At 35.3% G+C, this 25,015-nt stretch overlaps 2 protein-coding genes across 2 annotated transcripts in view; both read left to right on the plus strand.

The window, feature by feature from the left end:
* The first annotated feature begins 974 nt into the window (after positions 1-974).
* Positions 975-4,721, plus strand: LOC306874927 (SLAM family member 5-like). The gene is made up of 6 exons (XM_079425262.1): positions 975-1,069; positions 1,492-1,815; positions 2,086-2,376; positions 2,572-2,679; positions 3,334-3,401; positions 3,776-4,721. Exons 1-6 carry the CDS (start codon positions 1,006-1,008, stop codon positions 3,827-3,829), a joined length of 909 nt encoding a protein of 302 aa, XP_079281388.1. The 5' UTR covers positions 975-1,005; the 3' UTR covers positions 3,830-4,721.
* A 5,773-nt stretch (positions 4,722-10,494) lies between these two features.
* The window catches only part of LOC306874925 (natural killer cell receptor 2B4-like), a 63,299-nt gene continuing 48,778 nt past the window's right edge, over positions 10,495-25,015 (plus strand). Inside the window, exon 1 of the mRNA XM_079425257.1 lies at positions 10,495-10,581. Coding sequence (XP_079281383.1) covers positions 10,539-10,581 — 43 coding nt within the window. The 5' untranslated portion in view covers positions 10,495-10,538. The remainder of the gene's footprint in view (positions 10,582-25,015) is intronic.

The following is a 25,015-nucleotide window of genomic DNA, read 5'->3' on the forward strand; positions in this document are numbered from 1 at the left end:
AGAAACAGTATTTAAAACATAACAAAGGAAGTTTTGTCTGATTCTCTTTCACTTGAAGAAGCACCCCCTCCCAAATAAATAAATAAATCCAAATAAATAAAATAATATACATATATATATATATATATATATATATATATATATATATATATATATATATATATATATATATATATATTGCAATATAGACGGAATTAAAATTAAATTCGTGGATTAACTTTATCTTGTGAAGGTGGGTGATACAAGTATTTGTTCAAAGCAACTTACAGGCAAAGTCTCAATTCAAACCTTTTTTTGGTGCATTCTGAAAGCAGGATACTTAATTACAAGGTAAACAAAAGCCCCCATTGTATTCGAACACACACGTTAAAAAAAACCCAGCGTATTTATTTATTTATATATATATTTTTTTTTTTTCTAGCGAAAAGAATGAACGCAATTCACCGAATGCGACACCGCCTGTGTGTCAAAACGAAACGATCTGTGGTTTCATTTATTTACAAGGAAATGTGGTTCGACTTTATGGATGGAAAACCTGTGCGTATTATTGGATGCCATCATTTCCTTTTTAATATGAACCTCACAGTCTGACTTCCTTTTTACAAAAAAACATCTGTGCTCATGTTTGATAAAGAGTCCAATAAGAGTTTCAAATACACGTTTTTGTCTTATACTCATTATTCATCTCTCATAGACACTAACTATTTGACTAAGCATTATAAATGAAGTTATACATTCTTTTCATGGCCTGACTTCTCCCTGTTCTGGCGTACGGTGCCACAAAAATAATGAAAGACTGATTTAATAAACTGCCATAAATTTTAACATGTGCCTGTATGACAGAAAATGTTCTGCCACTGTGCAGTGAATCTTAATGCATGTTATACATTGTAACTGTAATTTAAGTGAAACCCTCGTATGGTCTGTGAAGGGTGGTCGAATCCTGTTGGGGGAGGATCTAATATCTCACTTCTAAATAGTCAGCTTTCAGATATTTTCATTCTAATGTTAGCATGCTCTAAGAAAATGGTTCATGTCCTTTTCTGCTTGTGTTTGTGGCAAGTGAATGGTAAGTTACAAATGTGTGTTTTTGTGCTTTTATATTATGTTTTTACTGATTTAGTTCATGCTTTGTTTGTTACACAGGGTAATATGATGGATTTGCATATTTCTAAATAAAAGACATTATGAAACCAAATTAAGATACTGCTGTAAGATCTATTGGATTCAGGTCTAACATCACATGAGATCGAATTATTATGAAAATTCAGTTCACATGTTCACATGAGCTCATCAAATTATTAAAAAAAATAGTTAATGCCAATATCTCATCAAATATTTGAAACGTAGTTTTACAGTGTCAAGGTTGAAAAATATTCACAAGTATTTTGTTTAATCTGTTACTTTGTTATTTGTGTGAAGCAACACCGGTATATAAATGTTTTGGAACCACCAGAATCTCTGATCTGTGACAAACTCTCTGTTCTTCAGGTGTGTTTGGTGAAGATGCAGTGGAGTCAGTGTCAGTGCTGGAGGGAGATTCAGTCTCTCTAAACTCTGGTTTTACTGAAATGATGGATGGTGATCTGATTCTGTGGTGGTTTGGATCTGAAAAAACTTTAATAGCTCAAATCGATGTAATGGCTGACCGCGTCACTGTATATGATGATGTTCTTGATGGGAGATTCAGAGACAGACTGAAGCTGGATCATCAAACTGGATCTCTGATCATCACAAACACCAGAACTGAACACACTGGACTCTATAAACTACAGACCAACAGTGTGAGCAAGAGCTTCAGTCTCACTGTCTATGGTGAGTTCAATATCGGTTTCTTTTATTTGTAGCTTTAAAGTGTATGCATCCTAAAGACTTTTCATTCTTAAAATTGATAGTATCTGAGATACACCTTCATTTTCACTTTAATTTTAAATTTATTAAACAGTTTCCTTTTGATGAATTATTCCACGGTTGGCATCTCAAACTCAAACAGTGTTATTAAAAAACTGAAATCACAAACACTCAATGAATGACACAAACTCTAACTCAACAACTGAAACAGTATCATTTACTCTTATTTCTCAGCTTCTTTGCCTACTCCAAACATCATAAGAAATTGTTCTTCATCATCATCATCATCATCATCATATTGTTCATTGTTGTGTTCAGTGGTGAATGTGAGTGATGTGACTCTCTCCTGGTACAAAGGAAACAGTTTATTGTCCAGCATCAGTGTGTCTGATCTCAGCATCAGTCTCTCTCTACCTCTGGAAGTGGAATATCAGGATAAAAACACCTACAGCTGTGTGCTCAACAATCCCATCAGCAACCAGACTCAACATCTGGACATCAGTCAACTCTGTCACACATGTTCAGGTACAGCAACGCTGATATTAGTGATTATTTACAGAGTTGATTATAATTATTGGTTTCATTGATCGGTAATAATAATAATAATAATAAAAAGTTCAGCATTTTACTGCTGAACAAATTAAACGAAAACTCTGAAATCCATTTATATGTTAACTTTATCAATAGGTCACACTAATGCCTGTCTCTCTGTTTTCTCAGGGTCTAAAATAGTGCTGATCTCCGCCGCTGCAGCTGGATCTCTGCTGATTTTGACTGCAATCCTGATATTTTGTATTTGCAGGAAATGTAGAAAAACTGATCAAGAAGGCAAGTGTTAAATCTCTTGATGGCTATTACATTTGTAAAAGTAATGAGTGTTATAACAAATAATAATATACTTTATTAGCATAATTCCTTCTATTAATTTTGATCCAGAGAGGCCTGCTTTTCCTACATGTTATTGCATTGGACTAAAACGTACCAACTTTACCTTACTTAAATTTATTTACCAACTTCTCCAAAAAAAAAAAAAAGGGCAATTTTTGGGAATTTTTTCCCAACTTATTACACTTCTGATGTATACATTTTATTATAAATTTCTTGATATGCTATATTATTACCAAACATTGGATTACATTTTTTCATCAACTTGTTTTCTTTCAATTCTTTCAATTAGCACAGGTTTTGTGTTTCTTTATAGAAATGGTTGATCGTAGTGTGAGCTTAGGTTTTGACTGAACATTGCTAAAGTTGTCCATGAATGTTTTTTCACTTAAAAAATCCGAGGTGCATAAACTCCAAATTAAGTAAAGGATTTTCAGCATACAAAGATCAATGGAAAGAGCACAACATAATGTGTGTATATGTTGGGTTTGGCAATTATTGTTACATTGTCTCACAGATTCTTTAATAAAACATACTGAAAACACAGAAATGCAATGTTGCTTTAATACATTATTATTATTATTATGTTTGAAACAGTTGAGACTAATGACGACGAGATCACTTACATTGAGCCGATGTTCTACAAAAGAAAACCACAGAAACCGGTGAGATTGTTTACCACTAATTTATGTTGTGTATCATTTCAACAGTGTGTGCTTGTGCGTACGACAAAACACGAAACAGCACCCTATTACATATGCATAAAAGTCATAAGATCAGTATTCAGTGTGCAAAACAGTGACTCATATGTCATAATACTCACAACACCTAACTAAAGAATAACAGATCTACATTAGTTAATATTTTCAGTGCTCACTCATGAAGTATTTCCTGTGTCAGCTAATGACATAGCAATCCAAATCTTCAGTTTCACATACTGCACATGCTTTTGTGACTCTTACAATGCTTCACGGACATACATAAGATTGAATTATTTCTTCATTTTTTAATTGAAATTGCTATCTTGTGTTTTTTACAGGATGTTAAAGAGGATGATCATGTGGAATATGCACCTATCGTCAAGAGAAGATGATCAAACAAGTACCAGACCTGCTTTGGTGACTTTCACAGGAAGCTCCTGCGACAGCCTCGGAGTTCATCTGAGCTCTTTAAAATTGTGGATTGAGCTATTGTGGATTGTTGAAGTGTGATATTCAGTGGTGGACTAATGAAATGCTCTTAAAAATGTCTCTTGTAATACAAAAACTTTTAACAAATTACTTTAATTTTGTGGCACACTGGAACATTTTCATGCTTGACTCTTATAGCCTCTTAAAGAATGTTTTTCTTTTAAAAAAATCCCCAAAACAACAAGAAAGAAGAAACATTTTTGCATCTGAGTTATATCTGTGCAGATCTGCTGGTGGACAAACAATTGTGCTTGAACATTGCTGAATGTTTGTGGTTGACATTTGACACAGAAATCTAAGGCGTCATTAGCGTGTGGTTGAAGGACTAGATTTTCCACTTCTGCTATTATGAAACTTACAGTCTGACGTTATCTAACAGATAAACAATTCTCTCGGATAGAACAGTATGTGATAAAATATCAGTCAATTTGAGTGAAGTCAGATTTATGTTTTTGTTTCGTTATACAATACTGTACCAATTGTTTCAAAGCAGCTTTACAGGAATGTATGATGTTAATGTTTATAATATCTTAATATCTTAATGCCTCATTCCTATTTTGCAGATTTGAGCCAGAAGATCGTCTATATTTTTGCAATGATGAAGCAATCAGGCAGTTGAGTTTAGATATATATTAACCTACACAAGTATACAGTATGTTTGTGGCATACTCCAATATAAAGAGCTTAGTTATAATCATGCAGTTATTTCTGAAAACAGCAATGATAACAGTTCATAACCTGTTTTTGTCTGTCGGTGTCTGATAGTCATTTTAAAAAATAAATGCAATGAATTGTTCTCTGTTGTAATTGGTATATCATGCAGATGTTTGATGGCTGTAATTTACTTATTTTCACTTTCACTTTTTTTTTTTTTTTTTTTTTTTTTAAACAATTAAAACAAACAAACGATATATTTTTTCAGTAGTATAACAATTCTGCCATCCAAAAGCAAAACGCAGTAACTACATTTTTTGCCAAAAATAGCACATTTTAAACTTTGAATGCCATTTTCTCTGAGCGCCATCTAGTGTTAAAAATAAGACTTCACCTGTGGAACAATAACATCTCTACCTGATAAGCCTTTGCGTGCGCTATTTTGCATGCGCAATAAAATATGTCACAGAGTCAGCAGCGTGTTTAGGCACGACGCAACCCACGCAATTGCGTGGGGCCCCGGGCCCAGGGGTGGCGATCTCAAGCTGTCTTCCGTCAGAGGTTTGGCACGACATGCAGCAGCACAGTCTCAAACTCTGTCCGGCGCGTGTAAAATAACTATAATGCTGAAGGTGAGGTACAATTCATATTTCTTTATTAAATAACTTATAAAATAATTTGAAAACTTTCTGTGAGGCTTAATTTTACAAACAGCATGAGTTCTCCGCGAGCTCTCTGTCTTTCCCTCTCAAAATGCGCAAATGGCTTCATATCACCACATCGCGTCAGCACTATAAATGAGCTGCACACTGCATGATTGACACAGGAATTGGCACAGTTTACATGCATCATCACTAAAGTTCATCATTTGCATTTCTTTCAAGTTTGCCAGTATTTAAACTATTCACCACTCGTGCACTCTCAACAATTGCCCATTGTAAAAACAAAAGCACATAGCATGATCAAACATTTAATTACATATTTTATTGGGGGAAAAAAGTCTGAAAATTCCCCCCTCCACCACTCAAAAAAAAAATAAAAATAAAAATCCTCCCTCCCACAAGACTCATCTAAGAAGGGAATTCACCCCATTTTCAAAAATGAAACTCAGGACCTGAATGAATGTCTGTAAAAATCCTGATCGGAGAATCACTATAAATAAGTCTACATGTTAAAAGAAGCCTTTTTATCATGTAGATAAAAACAGAGATATAAAAAAAAGTCCCTCTAAAACATAGAAGGACACTCTCTGTTAGGAGAAATCATGCCTGCTCCCTGAGAAAGTCAATATTTTAATTTTCTATAATAAAAATAGCTAGAGACTCCAGAATTCTCTTACATAAGTTATAAGTTGTACTCCTATGCACATGATGATCAAATATGTTGTGCTGTGGCATGCTGAGGAAATCTCTCTCGCTCTCTCTTTGAAGGGTCTTTTTATTTAAAAAAATATTCTTTATGTGCCTTTTTCTGTTTGCTTGTAGGCATTTGTAAACTGCAGCAATAAAATAACTTGAAATTTTCAACATCTTTTTACATCATTTATTTTTGAACCAAATTATAGAGAGTAGTATTGATAACTGTATTGATAAGCATCGTATCAGTATCGATAAAATGTAAACGATACCCATCCCTACCCCAGAATCGATCGCAAAATCCACCGAGGAGGGCCCCTCCGGGAACACTTGGTGAGGGCCCCCAAAACACTAAACACACCCCTGCTCAGAGTAGAGTCAAAGCACCAATAATAAACATAAAAGCATCCGTTTTTGGAGTTAGAATTGGCTCATCTTTCATTAAACATGAGCAAAATGAATTTATTTGTAATTTCTTATATGGATAAATTCTCACAATGGATACTCAAAATCGTTCCGAGCGTTTCAACACCTCCAAAGACAAATTAAAATACAAAAACTCATGTAAAAACAATAACAGGTTAAATATTCAACTCAATTCTTTCAGTAATTCAAAACTTATGTATGGCAATAAAAATATATATTCAGATTTGAAGAGTAGCTTATGTGTGGCTGACTAAATCTGTCCATCATGTGACAAGATACCCGAGCCCAAACAAGATGTCACAGTAATAGACCTGCTCGAATTTCAGACTATATTTAATCCGGAAATAACAAATGGAAATCCTACATATTACTCAGTATATAATATATATAAAAAAGCATGAACTAAGTCAGTGAAAACACAGTATATAAAAAAAAGTATTTCTAATGAAGTCTTCTTTTTGAGGCAGCGTCTCTATATATGTATATATACACACCAGAACAGGAAGTATTAGTGTCATGGAATAAATATTCATAATCATAATAAATATTAATTCATAATGCTCAGCCTGTCTGAAATAGAGTCTGTAAAGCTGTTTTTATGAAAAGGAAGTCAGATTGTGATGTTTGCATCAACAAGAGAGGAAATAAAAGACACTCTTTACCAACAAACAACTGACACATGCTTCTGGCATCCAATAATGCACACGTTTTCTACTCTTCAGGTCAAACATTTCTTGAAAATAAGTGAGACCACAGATGTTTCACTTTGACAGCTACCACATTCGCTGAATAGCGTTCATTCTCTGTGCTAGAAAAAGAAAAACATGAGCTGTGGTTTTCTATGGGTCTGTTTAAACTGCAGTGGGGTATGGAATGTGTTTGGGTGTGTTGATAGTTCAGCTTGTCACATCTGTTGTCAACATGCTTTGTCTTTCTCACTGAAGCTGCATGCTGCATTTACAGTACGCACTTTATATAGTGTTCATATATATTATTAATTCTCCTGGTGCTACACACCACAGTGCACCGGTGTCCAACTGATGATCGATAGCATAAAGGCTACAGATCTACCTAAAAGTTAATCTAACATATATTGAATTCATTCATGTAGGAAATGCATGAACTAAAAATAAGTTGTATTTCTATTGAGAATTTCCATGACAGACTTCACAACTCAAAGTTGTGACTTTATATAATTCTGTGGCTTACATTGACTGCTACTGTGGAACAGTCATTTTCTTCCACCACAAAACACGGCCAGCAACCAAATGGTTTGTTGTTTATTACTGTTTCCTTCTGTTTGATATCCTCCAACTGGATGGATTCATAGTCTAAGGATAAAAAATTGGAGTCTGTGACCATCAGACATGACGCAACTTTCTGTGAAATCTGTCAAATCAAATCTACAGACTGGCTCTGACTTTTAGCATTGAATGTCTGCTTCTCCAGACTGTAATCTGGGGCAAAATTATTATTATTAGTTTTTTTTGTGTAATAAAAACAACAGAGAGGGTATAGGTGTGCAATTATATTATAATGCACATACACGCACATAGGCCTAATTAATGCATAATTATAAACACATTATGATTAATTGTTCATTCATGTTCATAGTAAGTGATGTAATAAAGTGTTAGGTTATCTAGCAAATTGAAGCTAAACTTGTTAATAAAATCTGATTTTCTAATTTTCTGACTTTATATTTCCATAACAGATAAAAGTGCTTAATCAATCATAAGCAGGGCACAACAAAAACTAATTTTAGCGGCTCAGAATAGCAAAAATATGTGTTAGTTCATTTGAAATAATGAAGTAGCTTCTCGATGATGTTTTTGTTTCAGACTGCTGTGCTCTGTCTTACTTCATCTGTAAGAAAACTACAAATCACACAAGGAAAAGAGAGTTATTAGCAGCGTTACAGTTATAGACCTCCCTGTTGTCACGGAATCACCTGCCTCACCAGCTGAATCAGTCTCCTACACCCGTTCTCAATCACCAGAGTACTAATCATGAACACCTGCAACCACTTCCCACTACTATTCAAAAGCTCACTCACCTCAGTCACTCGTCGGCTGGTCTCAAGGTCGCAAGCTACTCTAGGCTGGTCAACGGTTCCCTGTCTGCCCATCCTTCCAGGATCTCACCCAGCCTGTGGGATCGCCAGGTTACGTTCAGTGATATCTGTGCATTCTGCTTCCGGTGCCTCCTTTGTTATCTCACCTCTGTTGGAAGCCCAACCTTGGTTACTGTTAATAAATATCCTTTGTTAACGTTATCCTCCTGTCTTCCTCCTTGACCAGTCTGTGACACCTGTATTTGCAAAAGTATCCATTTAATGCAGAGGTCTAGTAAAGTGTAACACTACTATGCTAAAAATAATATATATTTTTTTATTCAGAAAAGCACTTAAGGTGGCATCTTCAAAATTCTGGACAACAACCTTCTTCTTTTGTTTCAGTTTTACATCCAGTTACACAGTTTAGCCTACAGGAGAACATTAATCTGACTATTATAATAATAGGCACCTTGCCTTTTTACACAACACTTAACTGATGTCCTAATGGCAGTCAATAGTCTCCATCAAATAAATATCATTTGGATTATGGGACGAGTTATGGGACCACTGCATTATTCTCTTGGAAGATAACAAAGATTCACAGAAGATAAAGAAATGAACAGAACTGATGAACCACAGACACAAAATACTACAAACACAGAATTAATCCTAGAGACGAACTGATAATAGAGTTTACTGATTGATCATCAGTGGTTTGATATCGATTGAACTGATTAATGTCGCCATCTGGAGGATTTTTAAACAACAGCATCAGCACCGTGAGCTAAACTACTAACATGTCTCATAGATGTTCTATTACATGTATTTCAGTGCAAAATATATATTTGTGCATTTACAAACAAGCAGTGATTACAGAATATAACTTCACAGACCTGATGAATATCAGCTCTTCATAAGAGTGGCATTAAAAGAGTGGCATCAGAAGACCTCAGAGTATTTTTTCCCCATTCAAAGCATATTTTCATTTCTTTTTCTTTCTTTTTTTCTTTTCTTTTTTTATTAAGTAATTAAATAATTATTTGATAATAAATATTAAATAATTTATTGTTAGCTTCTGCATTACTAGATTCAAACATGTGATTTGTGTGTGTGTGTGTGTTTGTGATCTGCTGATGGCACCAAAAGAAAACACACCTTAGTAAATCTCCTAAAACCATTTTACACTTTCAAGAGCAAAATATTTAATAAACAATGAAATATTTGAAAATTGTTGTTGCAAAATAATGTAGAACAGATTATCTATAACCAATGCATGCAAGACAATGGCTGTGTCCAAATTCAGGGTCTGCATCCTCCTTAGGATCCTTCCTACCCGGTTGAAGGAGGAGGGATCCTCCGACGTCCGCAAAACCCGGAAGTCGGTGTTTGTGAATTTGGACAGCCTACCCTTCTTTCAGTTCCCTCCCTTAACCGTTGCTCATATCCTGTCGCCTAGCAACCGTGACAGCGCCAAGCAAGAAGCGGGAAAATGGACAAACAAAGAGTTATTCTCCTCATTTTAATTCTTTTGGAAGAAATAAAGCAATTAAATAAATTAAATACTTTCTTTGCTCGTTGTCGGAGAGTTTTTTATATCAGACTACAAGACAGTCGCATCCAGGTAAGCCATTATAGCCTATTTTTATTTGTTTTTAAGTATTCTACTAATTTCTCCTACGAATTCATTGAGCCGAAGCATAAACTTTAGCTTGTTTTGTCAGAGAAACTCCTCTCCCACTCCGCTACCGCTCGCTTCGTCCGCCATTACGCTCTGCCGAAAAGAATTATGGGATAGGTAGGACGGGAAAGGATCCACCACACCCATCCTTCCAATTCGGGGAAAAGGAGGACGTATTTGTGGGCCGCATTTGAAGGATCCTACGAATTTGGACAGCCTTCGTCGCGGCGCTGTGACGTAACATCCTTCAAATGAGTACTCCGAAGGATGCAGACCCTGAATTTGGACACAGCCTATGTGTGCATGTGTAGTGAGTGGGTGGTGCTCAAATATTATTGGTGGATGAATCACATACAACACTTGCTATATTGCAGTTTAACACTGTCCTGAGTTCACAATCTGTCACATACGTGTTCACACACTTTAAGTGCTGTTATCTGAAAATGGTTCACATGTTTGTTTTGTTCTTCTTGTGTCGTCTGGTTGGTAAGTTATAATCATTTTAATTTTAAGACATCACTTCTTGCTTTAGTTTTAATTTAATAGATTGTATTTACAGAGATTTAACAGTCATTTTTAATCAGCCAGAAAATTTCCAAAATTAAATTTCACCATAATTCCAAGACAAATTATTGTGAAACATAGGGCTGGTGCAATAACAGCGAATCTGTTTAATTTCAAATAATTCATGGCTTTATCACCTTATAAACAATGCTATTGAAATGATTACTGCTCGATCTGAAGAGGGACTGATGACAGATGCTGCACGCGCTGCTGTAATTTGTTGCGTATGTATCTGTGGCTGTTTTACACGTGTAAGCAGAGTTTAGAAATCAAAGGCTTTAAAGATTGAACCGGACTGCAGTTTTGTTCTGTGTGGAATATTTAAGTTAACTCTCTGGTTGTGTTCAGATTCCTGTCACACTTGTGGTGTTCCTGGTCAAAAATTCAACTGAGTCCAAACAATTGCTTATAAATTTCTCATTATACTCTATTATCACCAAATATTGGATTCAATCTTTTTGTCAACTTGTTTTCTTTCATTTAGGACCGGTTTTGTGTTTCTATTTGCATCTGATTAATCGTAAGCCTCGTTTATCTGAGAGTAGGCACCTCATTTTTTGATTGAAAAAAGCATTTTTTTATAAATAATTTTCACAATATGAGATCAAAAATTATGAAAATATCCACTGTTTCTCACACTAGTGTGCTTTAATTTTTAATCAGGAAGTTTGCTTTTAAATGCTTTAATTTTGTACAAAATTGCACAAAGTCACACTTGTCCTCTCCACCTTCAGTACCACAACTGAGGTGAGACCCTTGAGCAAGGCACCGAACCCCCAACTGGGCACCACAGCATTGGCTTCCCACTGCTCCGGGTTTATGTTCACTACTGTGTGTGTGTACACTTGGATGGGTTAAATGCAGAGCACAAATTCCGAGTACAGGTCACCATTCTTGGCCACACGTCACTTCACTTTCAAGAAACAAATGGCCAGCCATTGAAAGTGAATGGGGAAGAATGAAAGCAAGAGAAACAACTAGTGTTCAGGAGCATGTTGTGCTTGCAAACATAAAGGCCTTGGACTTGTGCGTGTGTGGATGCATGTATACTCACGCTATCTCACACACACATGTTTGTTTTTGTGAAAAGTGGGGCTATGCCATAGGCGTAATGGTTTTTATACTGTACAAACTGTATGTGCTACCTACCCTACACCTAAACTTAGCCCTCACAGGAGACTGTGCATTTAAACTTTACCAAAAAACCTCACTCTGTATGATTTATAAGCGTTTTGAAAAGTGGGGACATGGGTCAATGTCCTGAAAAGTCCCCTTCACCTTGTGATACCTGTGGCATGCCTGTGTCATTATACAAATCAATGTCCACATTTGTCACAAACGCGTGCACACACACACACACTTAAAACCTTTGATTACTATTAGGTATCAACTGATAATTGATTGTACTGATACATTTTGCTTTGTTCAACAGTTGCAATATTTATTTTTTTCTGTGATTTTATTGAAGTTCGTCCCAAAACACCAAATGATTCAACCACAAATAATTAGACTAAAAACAAAGAAGAAATCAGTCTGATCATACAGAAGACTGATATTATCACCAAAACACTGTCAAGGAAAACAAAGCACAGAGACTGACATATCAACAAACAGGAAATAAAATAAAAACTCAAAATATCTGAAACTTATAAATAAATTCACATTATAGTTCTCACAAACAGGCCAGAAACACTGAATTGGACATTGGATGGTCAGTTATGTTTTTAACTAATGTGTCTCACACACGTGAATGTTCTAGAAGTGACTATAGTGGTATCTGTCATCTCTCTCGCTAGAAACACACTATGATCTGACCAGTTAACACAGTAGAACAGTTATATAACTTACTTGCACTTTATGGTAATTTCATAAATAATGTCCAGTGGAACTGCAGCAACTTAGGCTTATATATATATTATTTTATCATCAAACTCATGTCATCTTTACATTCTTGAAGTGTGTTTTTATGACCTGAATCTGCTTTTTTTAAAATTTAAAAAAGTGTCCAGTTACATAATTAATAAAAAGCACATATAATGCCACAGAAATATTTAAAGAAAAACTAGAAGTTCTCAAATATTCTTATAAACATGACATTTCCTTCTAGAGATTAAAGCTGAAATCTGAAGCCTTAAATCAGTAAGAGAACTAATATTTAGATTAGATTACTTTAGTGTTCAGTACTGGGTAACAGATTACAAGTAACATAAATTATGTATTGATATTGATGATATGATATTGATATCAAACACATCTAGAGCTCCATGTAAAGGGGTGATTTTAGAGGCTCATGCTAGAGTTGTTCAAGATTTCTCCATCAATGGCATTTTGTTCTCAGTAATCTCACTTTGATATAACCTAAGTCTTCTGGTTTCGGATGAGTCTAATGGAAAACACACAAGACAAGAAAAGACAGAAAAAGACGATATTACTTCTGCATTTACAGTGATGAGTGAAGTTTTTTTTTTTTTTGATGAATAAAATGTGTTGCACGAAGTAACAGTGACAAATCCACTCAGAAAAATTACTATATCAGGCATTAACACAATATATATTCTTAAGTTAATGTCTTTATGTAACTCAGCAAACTTTCAAGGGGCCTTCAATATTGTCAAATTATAAGACTTAAAAAAATAAAACTTTTAAAAAACATTTCTGGCATCTACAATTAGATTAATCTTTTACTCGTACAAACCCACAGTGCTTCATTTAAATGACTGACACAGTGTTGATCAAAAATAATATCATTAATTTACATTTTATTTTACAGTGTCCTTGTACAGTACCTCGTAGTCATACATTTAAATACTGAATAACATATTTTTTTGTTTGGTTTAGGATTGTTTGATGCAATTATGCATTATTTACTGCTCTTACTATAGTAAATAAATGTTACATGTAATAAGGTGACTGTACAATAAAAGTGTTACCAACCATTATTACAAGATTTGAGTTACTCACCAGAGACTGTAACATTGAATCTCTTGAATGAGGTTTTTCCACTTCTGTTAATCTGTAGATGATACTCTCCAGAGTCGGTGGTTCTGCTATTCCTGATGGTCAGAGATCCAGTCTGATGATTCAGCTCAAGTCTGTCTATGAATCTCTCATCACCATCATCATTATTTGCGGTGATCTCTCCGGTTCCGTCTTTAATTTGAGCTATGAGAGTCTTTTTATCTCCAAACATCCACTTTATGTGATCATCTGTTTGTATTTCAATGCTAGTGTCTAGGGTGACAGATTGTCCTACAACCTTTAATATTATCATCAATCCATCTGAGAAATTAGAACAAGAAAATTAACAAGAGTAATTAACAAAATCACAGCTGATCATTTTCTGCATATCTGCTTTCTCGTTGATTAAACTGCTGGCTTTTTTAAAATGTTCACAACTAAAAACCCACATTATGATCTTGCATATGCCACGAAAACCTCTGTTGCTTTACAATTATGCTGAAAAAAACGCCTTAACGAGTGGGAACCGTGATATATAACTGACTTCTACTAATTGACTGTTGAATTATTGAAAAAAATGAAACTATACTGTGGCACAATAAAGCTCAATATATTCTCCTTTCTGTATCAGTTGAAATACTTACACTTTAGTCCTTTTGGTTTAGCCTTTGAACAAAGACACCAGTAAATCACACCAACAGCTGAAGCCACAACCAGTGCCAGGATTATGGAAACAAATATTGTGGTTAAACCACCTGAAGACAGATTCAGCGCTGAAGTTTCTACATGTGAATCTGTATACAGAGGGAGACAGTAGTCTGATATGAAGTGAAGTGACATTCAGCCAAGTATGGTGACCCATACTCCGAATTCGTGCTCTGCATTTAACCCATCCAACGTGCACACACACAGCAGTGAACACACACCCGGAGCAGTGGGCAGCCATTTATGCTGCGGCGCCCGGGGAGCAGTTGGGGGTTCGGTGCCTTGCTCAAGGGCACCTCAGTCGTGGTATTGAGGGTGGAGAGAGCGCTGGACATTCACTCCCCCCACCTACAATCCCTGTCGGCCGGAGACTCGAACCCGCAACCTTTTGGAGTCCGACTCTCTAACCATTAGGCCACGACTTTCCCAACTGATATGAAACAAACACAATGAATATTCAGCAAATGAAAGTACTTCCTTTCTAGTTTTTGTGATTAACAGTTATTTTTAAATAGTATTGAAAATTACTAATATCACATAGAATTTAGGATGGATAGTATGCACATTGGGACGCAGGCAGACAGATTTTCTAACCAAAATGCATTGCTTTTGTCAGGCAGCAGCAGCTGATCTTTGCGGCGCCACATAAAGTTGAACAAGCCTGTTGTCTCTCGTCATGTATTGCACGTATTAACCTCTGTTTGGTGAGTTGTTTCATGCCTAGTCAAGTCAAGTCTTTGTGTTTTGTTTGGATTTTTGGTTTTCACTCTGTATAATAAATCTGCACTTGGATTCATCTACAACTTGCCATTCAATGGACTATCATTACACTCAAAGATTAACTATCCATATTAAAATACAAGTTTGTGTTCGGGTTGTAACAGTACATGTAATTCATACTGAAAATGTTGGGTATGCAGTCATTTAAAACTCCTTGTTTTACATGTTTGATTGAATGAATCAATATTAATTCTTAAATCCCAAGATCGATCTTTATAGATTTGTGTTTGTGATTTTGTTGCTTAACCATGTGTTTGTTGTGATGGTGACAACCATGTGAAAATAAAGGTGCTTGTAAAGGTGATAGAGATTATGTTAGGGTTAGGGTTCATTTAGAATTCACACAGATGAATATTGAGTAAAAGCTCATTTTACAAACATGCCACAAGGAAAACAAAAATGTTGAACCGTATTGAACTGTAACTGTTTAAAATGCAATGAATAACTTAAATGATTCTCACCACAGTCACCAGTGACATTAACACTGAATCTCTTTATGATGCTGAATCTGCTGTTGATGATCTGTAGTTGATAATCTCCAGAGTCTGTGGTTCTGGTGTCTGTGATGGTCAGAGATCCAGTCTGATGATCCAGCTTCAGTCTGTCTCTGAATCTCTCTTTACACTGATCATCTGTACAGATCTTACTCTGATCTCCAGTGATTTCAGCGATGAGAGTAACATTAAAATGCCATCTCATCACATCATTCGGGTTTTGTATTAAGCCAGGATATAAAGTGACAGATTCTCCCTCCTTCGTTTCATCTTGTTCAGCAGCAGAAAAACCTGAAACACAAACCAACAGCTGCTGGAGGATCTTTTCTTGAGGGCAAAAAACTAGGAATGACTGTGCATATTTGTTTCCTGGCTCTTGAAAGATTCAGTAGAAACAAATTTAACTGCTGAATTACTTAATATCAAGTTATTTTTTGTTTAAAAGCGGTTTACCTGTCTTTATTAGACTTAGATAACTCTGCCGGATTAAAAATGTTATGCATAAATGTATAATGTGCATATTGTTACAAATTTACAGCATTATATCACTAGACACGTTCTGAATAATCAAAAATATTTTTCAATTTTTTATTTTCTATAATAATAAGTATAAAAATAGATAAGAAAAGGTAATCAGAGATTATATGATGATAAACTTTCATCTTGACCAGAACAAAACTAAATGACAAAAACTACTGTTTCACCAATTAAAAGACAAATTAATTTGAAACACAAAAATGTTCCAAACAAAGCAACTCCAAATCTATAAACACAATGATGGAAGTTAAACATCTGTTATATTACTCACTATGAACAGCAACAATGAAGATCTTTTCACTGATGTTGCTGTATTTGATGATCTGTAGCGTATAAAGTCCAGCATCTGTGGTTCTGATGTTCATGATGGTCAGAGATCCAGTCTGATGATCCAGCTTCAGTCTGTCTCTGAATCTTTCAGTGCCGTCATTACACTGAACATCAGTACAGATCTGGCTCTGATCTTCATTGATTTGAGCGATGCGAATGTCATTATTATACCACCTAAATTTGTCTTGTTGGTTTGTTTCAACACCAGTGTGTAGAGTGACTGAATCTCCCTCCTTCACAGACACTGACACTTGATAAACGTCAGACACACCTAAAAAATAATAAAAAATAATAATCAGTCTGGGATAATATGAATTCAAATGTGTTCATTCAACTAAGTAGATGGAATGCTTTCATATACCCCTAATTAATATAATACTAGTAAATTCAAAGGCAATTTTCTGCAAATTTGTGTCAGTTATATGGGAAGTGAATCCATAGCAGCTTTGGCACCTACGCTCTATTGTCATGACTGAATGGGTGAATTCATGTTTAAGGAAAACTGTTCACGAATCGCCCACTCAAGATGAAAACTTGCTGCCAGTTAGAACGTTAAACAACTGAGACATAAACTGAACATGTTTCACAGACATTTGACGAACAGAAATGGAATAATTTGTCCCTGAACAAAGTCTTAATTCACTCACCAAGAGTTGCCCTTTACTCTACAGCAAGATTTTGTTTCATTTGGAGCGTAGACGTTCATAAATGAGACTAATTCATTTATCAATCACTTTATTTCACAAGGAAAAATCTGCCTTGTGTATCTTTATGAAATGCACTAGATGTCAAGTTCAAATTTATCTGAACTAAAATACTGATTCCTCTCTTTCCTAATTAGCCCTATAAATCAATTAAACAATTTAATTTTAAGACATTATATCACACTAATACTGAAGTAAAAGCTGAAAAATTTCACCTATACACCTATAAATTACTCATATATACATGTATACTATTGGATGTTCAAAATATATATATGAAATACACGTGCATATGAAATCCATACCAATACATATTATGTTAGTAATGAATGCATATACACTTTTTAATAACTTGCGTATACATATACACTTGAGGCACGCATACACCTATAGACACTCGCTTACACGATCCATGCATATAGGCTACACCCACAACAACACACGCACATACACATATTATACATATTATTACATATGCACATACATACTCCCATATAAATATAAACTTGATCCATACAAATACTACACCTATAAACACTCGCACATACACTCGATGCGCGCATACACACACAAAAAAGCATGCGTCTTTCTCATCAGAATTGTTTGCGCGAGTGTGTGTGGGTGGGTGTGTGTGCGCAAATCGGTTTTATATGTATGTGTGTGTGTTGTTGTGGGTGTATATGCATGGATCATGTTTATATGTATAAGCGAGTGTCTATAGGTTTATGCGTGCGTTAAGTGCAAGTTATTAAAAAGTGTATCATTACTAACATAATATGTATTGGTAAGGATTTCATATTAGTGTGCACGTATATTTCATATATATATATATATATATATATATATATATATATATATATATATATATTGAACATTCAATAGTATACATACATATGTGAGTAATTTATAGTATGTATTGATAAGCGAAGTTTGACTTGAAACCGAAAGATATACTAGTCTTATGACTAAATCTGACTAAATATAACTTTTTTTTTCCTGAAAAATAAATAATTGTAAAATGATTGTAAAGAACGTCTTACCGTGCATGAAGAGTGCAAACAAACCAATGAAACATATATGTTTCACCATTTTTCTTTCAACAAACGACCATGCTTCGCTAGATCCATGAGCCGGTTAATCTTCCTGATACCGACAAGTATTACCTGTTTGTGCATTGAGACTATGTCCAATTAAAAGAAAACAGGTTGAGGAAGTGGTGTGTCATCGCAACAAAGCGTTCATCCAAATATACACATCTGGGAATTCTATGCTAATTTCACATTTATTATAGGTAATCTACACAATTAAGAAAAAATATAAATGATAGCCTTTTTATATTTATATTTATATTTTTGTTTTCCATAATGGAAAGAGAAGACTGTCAAACATCTCTAAAATTAAAAGAAATTACCATGCGGTAAGGATGTACCGAATATTTAAATAGGACTATTGTCTAAAAACGTAGGCTATTTTATTCATAAAAATCATTAATAGCCTACTCTTTGGCTTTAACAGCCATGCAGGGCATGTGGTGAAACCGTTAGGCTATATGAACAATCTTTTCTGGGAAAAACAAAAACTAAATGTGATCAATGATGGACACACTGAACGTCATTAGCACAAGTAGCCTAATAATTTGAGGAGCGTGGGTTCAACATCTTCTAGTGTTATATATATAATAGTCTATACACCCATAATCAGGGGCAGATTGGCCATCTGGCAAATGCCAGAGGGGCTGGACCATTTTGTTTAATGTGGGCCAGAACTGAGCCTGAACAAGACAGGAGTGCCGGGATCCAAACACCACGCCCAAACATGAAACAGATCACGCAGTCAAGAGAGCATGAAGCTCGAACACACTCGAAGCCACGCGCTCACCAGAAAACAAGACAAGAAGGGAGTTTCAGGGCTCCGTCACAAAACCATGAATAAACTAGACCGAAGTGACAGAACCCTGACAGCATTATGCATTCATTATAATGCATTAAGAATACCTTTTATAATGTATTATAAATACGGGCTTTATAGAAAGTGTTACCGGATTTACTGCTGACACTATTTATACTTTTTTGCTATTTATTATATTTCCTTTTGTGCTGTTATTGCTGTTTGTATTCACGTGTATTCCAATGTTGAGAGCAGTCAGTGAGAAAAAATTTGCTGTAGTGTTTACATCCTATATTGTGTTCATTAACTAGGATGTTGCTGGAATCAGTACAGCCAGAGACCCTGGTCTTCCAATACCAGTGCTATGAGGAAGGATGCTACGGTAGGCCTAGCAGAGACAGGGAGGAGGAGTGTTGTAGAGGTAGGAAAAACCCAACAGACAGACAGTGACAACAAAGAACAACATACTGTAGAGAATGACAGAAACAGCAGACAAATGGCATGGTATTTTTCTTTTGTTTTTACTCCGTGTAAATTTGTTATAAACGTGTGCTCTTTAAAAAAAGCATTGTTTGCCAGCAGTGTTGGGCTGTAACTAGTTACTAGTAACTTAGTTACTGTAATATTACTTTTGCAGTAACTAGTGTAACTAATTACTAATAAGATTTCAGTAATAATATTACAGTTACCATCCATAAAACAGCTTAATTACTTTCCATGCCTCAGCCCCGCTGATTTAAAATCCAACAATCAAATAATTCCTAGATTTATTGTCATCATTTTCACGACTTGCACATACATGTGATGTCCCCAGTGCAGCAGGCAAGCTTGGAATATGGAAAAGTTTACATTTAGCAGAGATAAATATTGCATTACATTGATTTTGTCAGGAAAAAAAGATGATCTGAACACTGATGTGTAAGTTGTGGCCTTACTTTACTCTGGCATTACATCCCACCCACATCCCTCTGATCAGCATATGGTACATTATATTACTATAATTAAAAATATTTTTGGAAAATTAAACAGTTTCTTACAAACTTATGTGATTTGATAAAATACATAATGAAATAGAATTGTATATGGGTAACGGAGAAATTACAATTAGCTTTAAGCTACACATGACAATTAATGAGATTAATACAACACTTCTACTTGAATGTTAAGCCTAAATTGAGTGTTTGTAATAACCTCCCAGAGTGAGTTTTTGGCGACTGTTATTGTAGAACGTTTCCCCTTACTGTTTCCATGACGACGCGTCATGATTGTCACATGACACACCACAGCCACAATAACACTGTATGACAGATGGATCCTTTTATTTAATTTTTCCTTTTTTTATTCAATATATTCACAAACTTGCTTAACATGTCATGTACAATCTGATGTTCTGATTCACAAATGTGTGTAAATGAGTCGTTTAAACATCTTTATAAATGATCTTGGTCATGATCTGTAACGTGAGATGGGCCCCGCCATGTTTGTTTGCATTTGTTCGCATTGTTTTAGGTTACTGCAAAGCAGTTTTGTTTAAAAAGAAAGTCAGATGCTGAGGTTGATCGTGTTAGAACAGGAAGAAGCTTGTCACTTGAAAACTAAGCAGACGCACAAGTTGTTTGTCCACCTAACCGGTCAAACCACATTTCTATAGAAATCACACCACAGCAGGTTTCAGTTTGACTCAGTTGAGCTGCTAGTCACACTTTAGTAAAAGTGGTGATGTGAGATGGGGCATGGTTTTAACTTTGTTAGTTTAGTTTGTCATGCACAGGAACTGAGAACTGATAAATAACAACCATTATAAAATCAATTAGAATCTGTTTTACCATGAAATAACACCACAATCCACTTTTTAACAGACGTGAGTGAGCGTAAGCATGAGCGTGTGTGTGTGTCTGTGTGTGTGTGTGTGTGCGTGTGCGTGTGTGTGAAAGTGGGTCAAACTCTGTCATGGTAGGATTCACATACATGAACATCTCAAGTGTTTTCAGCAGATGATCTTATTAGATCAGTCTTTTCAACAAATGAAGAAAACGTTTAACATGCTTATTTTTTTCTATTTGTGCTGTTGGCGTCTGATCGGTAAGTTACATAGTTCACAGATAAATCAAACATATCGTGAAATCTGTTTTTTTAATCTTAATTTAGAAGATTGTTACAAATGATATGCAAATGGAACTACTCTGTGGCAATCTGTTATTTGTTTTTTTAATTGTTATTGTTATTATTTTTTTTAATTTTCAAAAATCATGAACAACTACAAAAGGCAAAGAAATTCATTTTCTGAATGTTTTTCAGTTCAAACATTACAAATTACAACTGACCTCAGACTTTGAAAACCATCAAGAGCCTTAATCCGTTCCTGCATGTTCTCCAGGTGTGTTAGGTGTCCAGAGAAATGAAACACAGTCATTAGCAATCATAGAGGGAAATTCTGTCACTCTACACACTGATGTTACTAAAGTACATGAAGACGATGACATACTTTGGAAATTTGGATCTGATAACTCTCTCATAGCAAAAATCAGCATAGAGAAAAACATATTCTCCACATTCGATGTACTTGATGGGAGATTCAGAGACAGACTGAAGCTGGACGATCAAACTGGATCTCTGACCATCACAAACACCAGAACTGAACACACTGGACTCTATCAACTACAGATAAGTGGTGCTAAACGATTATCAAAAACATTCAGTGTTTCTGTCTATGGTAAGTAGAGATCATTATTTTGTCCTTTGTTTTCACATATTCTTTTTTTTTATTACCCTTGTAAATATAAAACAATACTTGTTTATCTTTATTCTCTGATGTTTCCAGCTCATCTGCCTGTTCCTGTCATCAGCAGTAACTCTTCAAACTGTTCTTCAACATCATCATCATCACAGCAGAATTGTTCATTGTTGTGTTCAGTGGTGAATGTGGGTCATGTGACTCTCTCCTGGTACAAAGGAAACAGTTTATTGTCCAGCATCAGTGTGTCTGATCTCAGCATCAGCCTCTCTCTACCTCTGGAGGTGGAATATCAGGATAAAAACACCTACAGCTGTGTGCTCAACAATCCCATCAGCACCCAGACGAGACACCTGGACATCAGTCAACTCTGTCACACATGTGCAGGTACAGCAGCGCTGATTTCTTTGACCATACAATGAAAACCGTTTGTGATTCACACTGTGTAAGCCCCACATAAGTCCCCTATAATTTATTTTTTTATGTTATGTAATTAATTAATTTATTTGCAACATTGGGATTGTTTTCATCAATTTTGAGTTCCATGACAGAGACTAATGTCACTATTTTTGATTTTTCAGAAGATCACTTCCACTGCTGTGGTTTTACTGAAGCTGTGATCCGATTGGTCGTCTCTGCTCTGGTGGGCATGACCACTGTTGCTTTCTTGGTTTATGACATAAGATCTACAGGAGGAGGAGACAAGAAAGAGATATTGTAAATAATTTAGTTTTAATCTGGAACTGTGAAAATATATGCAAGGAATTTGAATTAACATGCATTTTAATTCAAATACAGTTATCAAAGAAAACAAGAAGAGGTTTCATGTGTGGATGCAAATGGAATTGTCAAGTTTATAAAAATATATATGTTTTTAGATTTTATATGGAAAAATAAACCACTTGTATTGTTCAGTAAAGTTTTGCTACCAGTGCTTTCTTCTCTTGGATCATAAAAAATGTTGTGTACATTGATGCCATCTGGCTAAGACGAGGAGTTTTCAATGTTTCCTGTTATTTGTATTTTATTGTATTGTTTTATGTTGCTTTTTTCAGTATTTTTATTTTTCACTGCTTTAACTGTACGCTCAACACAGTCTCATCCCAACTCGTCACATATTGAAGCTTGGTCAAGACCGTTTTGGCATCGCTTTTTGTTTATGGTCAGTTTTTGCAATAAATACCTGTGACTGCACTTATATTTGCCTGTGTGTGTTTTATATTGTTCAGAGGTGGGTAGGTTTAGAGGTAGGGGTGGGGTTAGGTGCTCCAATGAAAGTAAAAAATTTATATATAATTATTTCTATTTTTTTACAAATGCATGCAAACCATTAAATTAAGAAAAACAACTGAAAACAATGGAGGACCATTGCTCACGTCAAAAAGTGCCGCTAAAGGGGTACCTTGAGCGTCAAAAAGCGACTGTGTTGGTACGCTGCAACTCTGCAAATGCTTTGAAAATACAAATGTAGAAATATTATTTAGGCCAATAAAACTTGAGTCTGGAATGGAAAAACTGATTGGAACAGCACCTACTGAATCTCTTAGGATGGTGGTTCTTCTTGGCTGGTTAGCTGTGCAGTGTTTCCTCTGGCACTTTTCTCATTCACTCCACCAGTTCCAGAAAATCCATTCTTTGATGATAGATTAGCAAGTAAATCATCTTCATCTTCACTGTCCAGCTTTGTCAATGAGCTGGCATCAGCAGAAGAGGATGTCATGGCTTTAAAACTGTATTCTACTGCTGTAGAACATCATTGGGCAGTTTATGCTGGTAACAAGTATCACAAGCCAGCTTCAGTCCATACCGCACATGGAGTGTGCGGTGATAATCTATTTGTTAACACTGACTTGACCACACTCATTTGGCTGAACAGCCGTTCAACCTCTGCATTTGAGTGTTGTAATGAGGGCAGCCATTGCACCTTAGCACAGTTGTTCGAATGATTTTGACCCGGAAACGTCTGTGTGGTTATATATATGCACCAAAACTCAATGGTATTTTCAGTTGATTCCTACCTCAACAAATGTATATTGCTCCATTGGGAAACCATTTTGTCATAGTCTGGGGCTGGTACCCCAGTAGCTCAGCTAATTTTATAAAGACATGTTGTGAAAATTAATTTTTTGAAAAATACTACAGGGTTTTAAATGGGCACACTCCCTACTGAATAAACACTACTCTGATCCTTCACACCTTTATTTTCAGTTCTGAAAATTGAAATGTCTTTCCACACAAGGGTTAATTTTATGATTTGTTGTGACATACTAACACTTTTTTATAATGCATTTAGAAAAAGGAGCCTGACCAGGTGCAGAAGGCAGTAGTCCCCATCATTGCTGTTGAGGAGGAAGAGGAAATGTCACGAGGAACCCACTGGATGTTAACAGATGCTGTTCTTGCATCTGATGTGTAAGCGGCCATCAGGCGTAAATGTGATTCTTTATAGAATTGCAATATTTTTTTGGACATGTATAATTTAAAATAGTTTTGTATTGTCTTGTTGTATTTATTTTACATGTTCAAAATAAAGTCTCAAAAAAAATTCTAAATCAAATTCAGCAAAGAAAGAGTGTTGTGTTGCTGCTGTTACAAAATGTTTTTTGTTTGTTTCTTTCAGCATTATTTTTATTTAAAAACATGGTCGGTGCATTTTATGTTTTGCAATGCAAAAAGCATTTGAGGTTTAAATAAACACTGTTTGAATTGTTAATAACTGTCTCTGTCTGTCATTGAAGTTATGTATTTATTGTAATGACCTTAAAAAGTGAATTCAGCATTGGGGGAAAATCAACAGTTTCATTTAAAAATAATACCTAGTATATTGCTTGTGTTTCAAAGACACTCATAATTCATTTGTAATGTACTCGTAACACAAAGTACACTTTAATATCACTAATCAAGCATGTACATAGGCACATACTTAAATTGTACCAAGAATACTTGAAGTTGTTCCAATTTAGCATCAAAAAGTACACTAAATGCACTTAAACTTATACTTTAGTATAATTTTATTACAACTAAAATCCACTTAGTCCAAAAAATTGTTTCTCTAAAATGGCACACTTCAAGTTAACTAATCCTTAACACACTAGAAGTTTACTGACAATTAGTCTGGCTGCAAGTATACTTTTTTTTTCACCAGGGTTGCTATCGATTGAACTGATTAATGCCGCCATCTGGAGGATTCTTAAAGAACAGCAGCTGAACAGCATCAGGACCATGAG

This window comes from Barbus barbus (assembly GCF_936440315.1).
Source record: "Barbus barbus genome assembly, chromosome: 9".
Lineage (NCBI taxonomy): Eukaryota > Metazoa > Chordata > Actinopteri > Cypriniformes > Cyprinidae > Barbus > Barbus barbus.

Excerpts from the sequence above, each read along its gene's own strand:
- LOC306874927 (XM_079425262.1), top strand. The coding sequence starts at position 1,006 with ATGTTAGCATGCTCTAAGAAAATGGTTCATGTCCTTTTCTGCTTGTGT. Across the intron at positions 1,816-2,085 it reads CTTCAGTCTCACTGTCTATG|CTTCTTTGCCTACTCCAAAC; the intron begins GTGAGTTCAATA and ends CTTATTTCTCAG. Across the intron at positions 2,377-2,571 it reads ACTCTGTCACACATGTTCAG|GGTCTAAAATAGTGCTGATC; the intron begins GTACAGCAACGC and ends CTGTTTTCTCAG.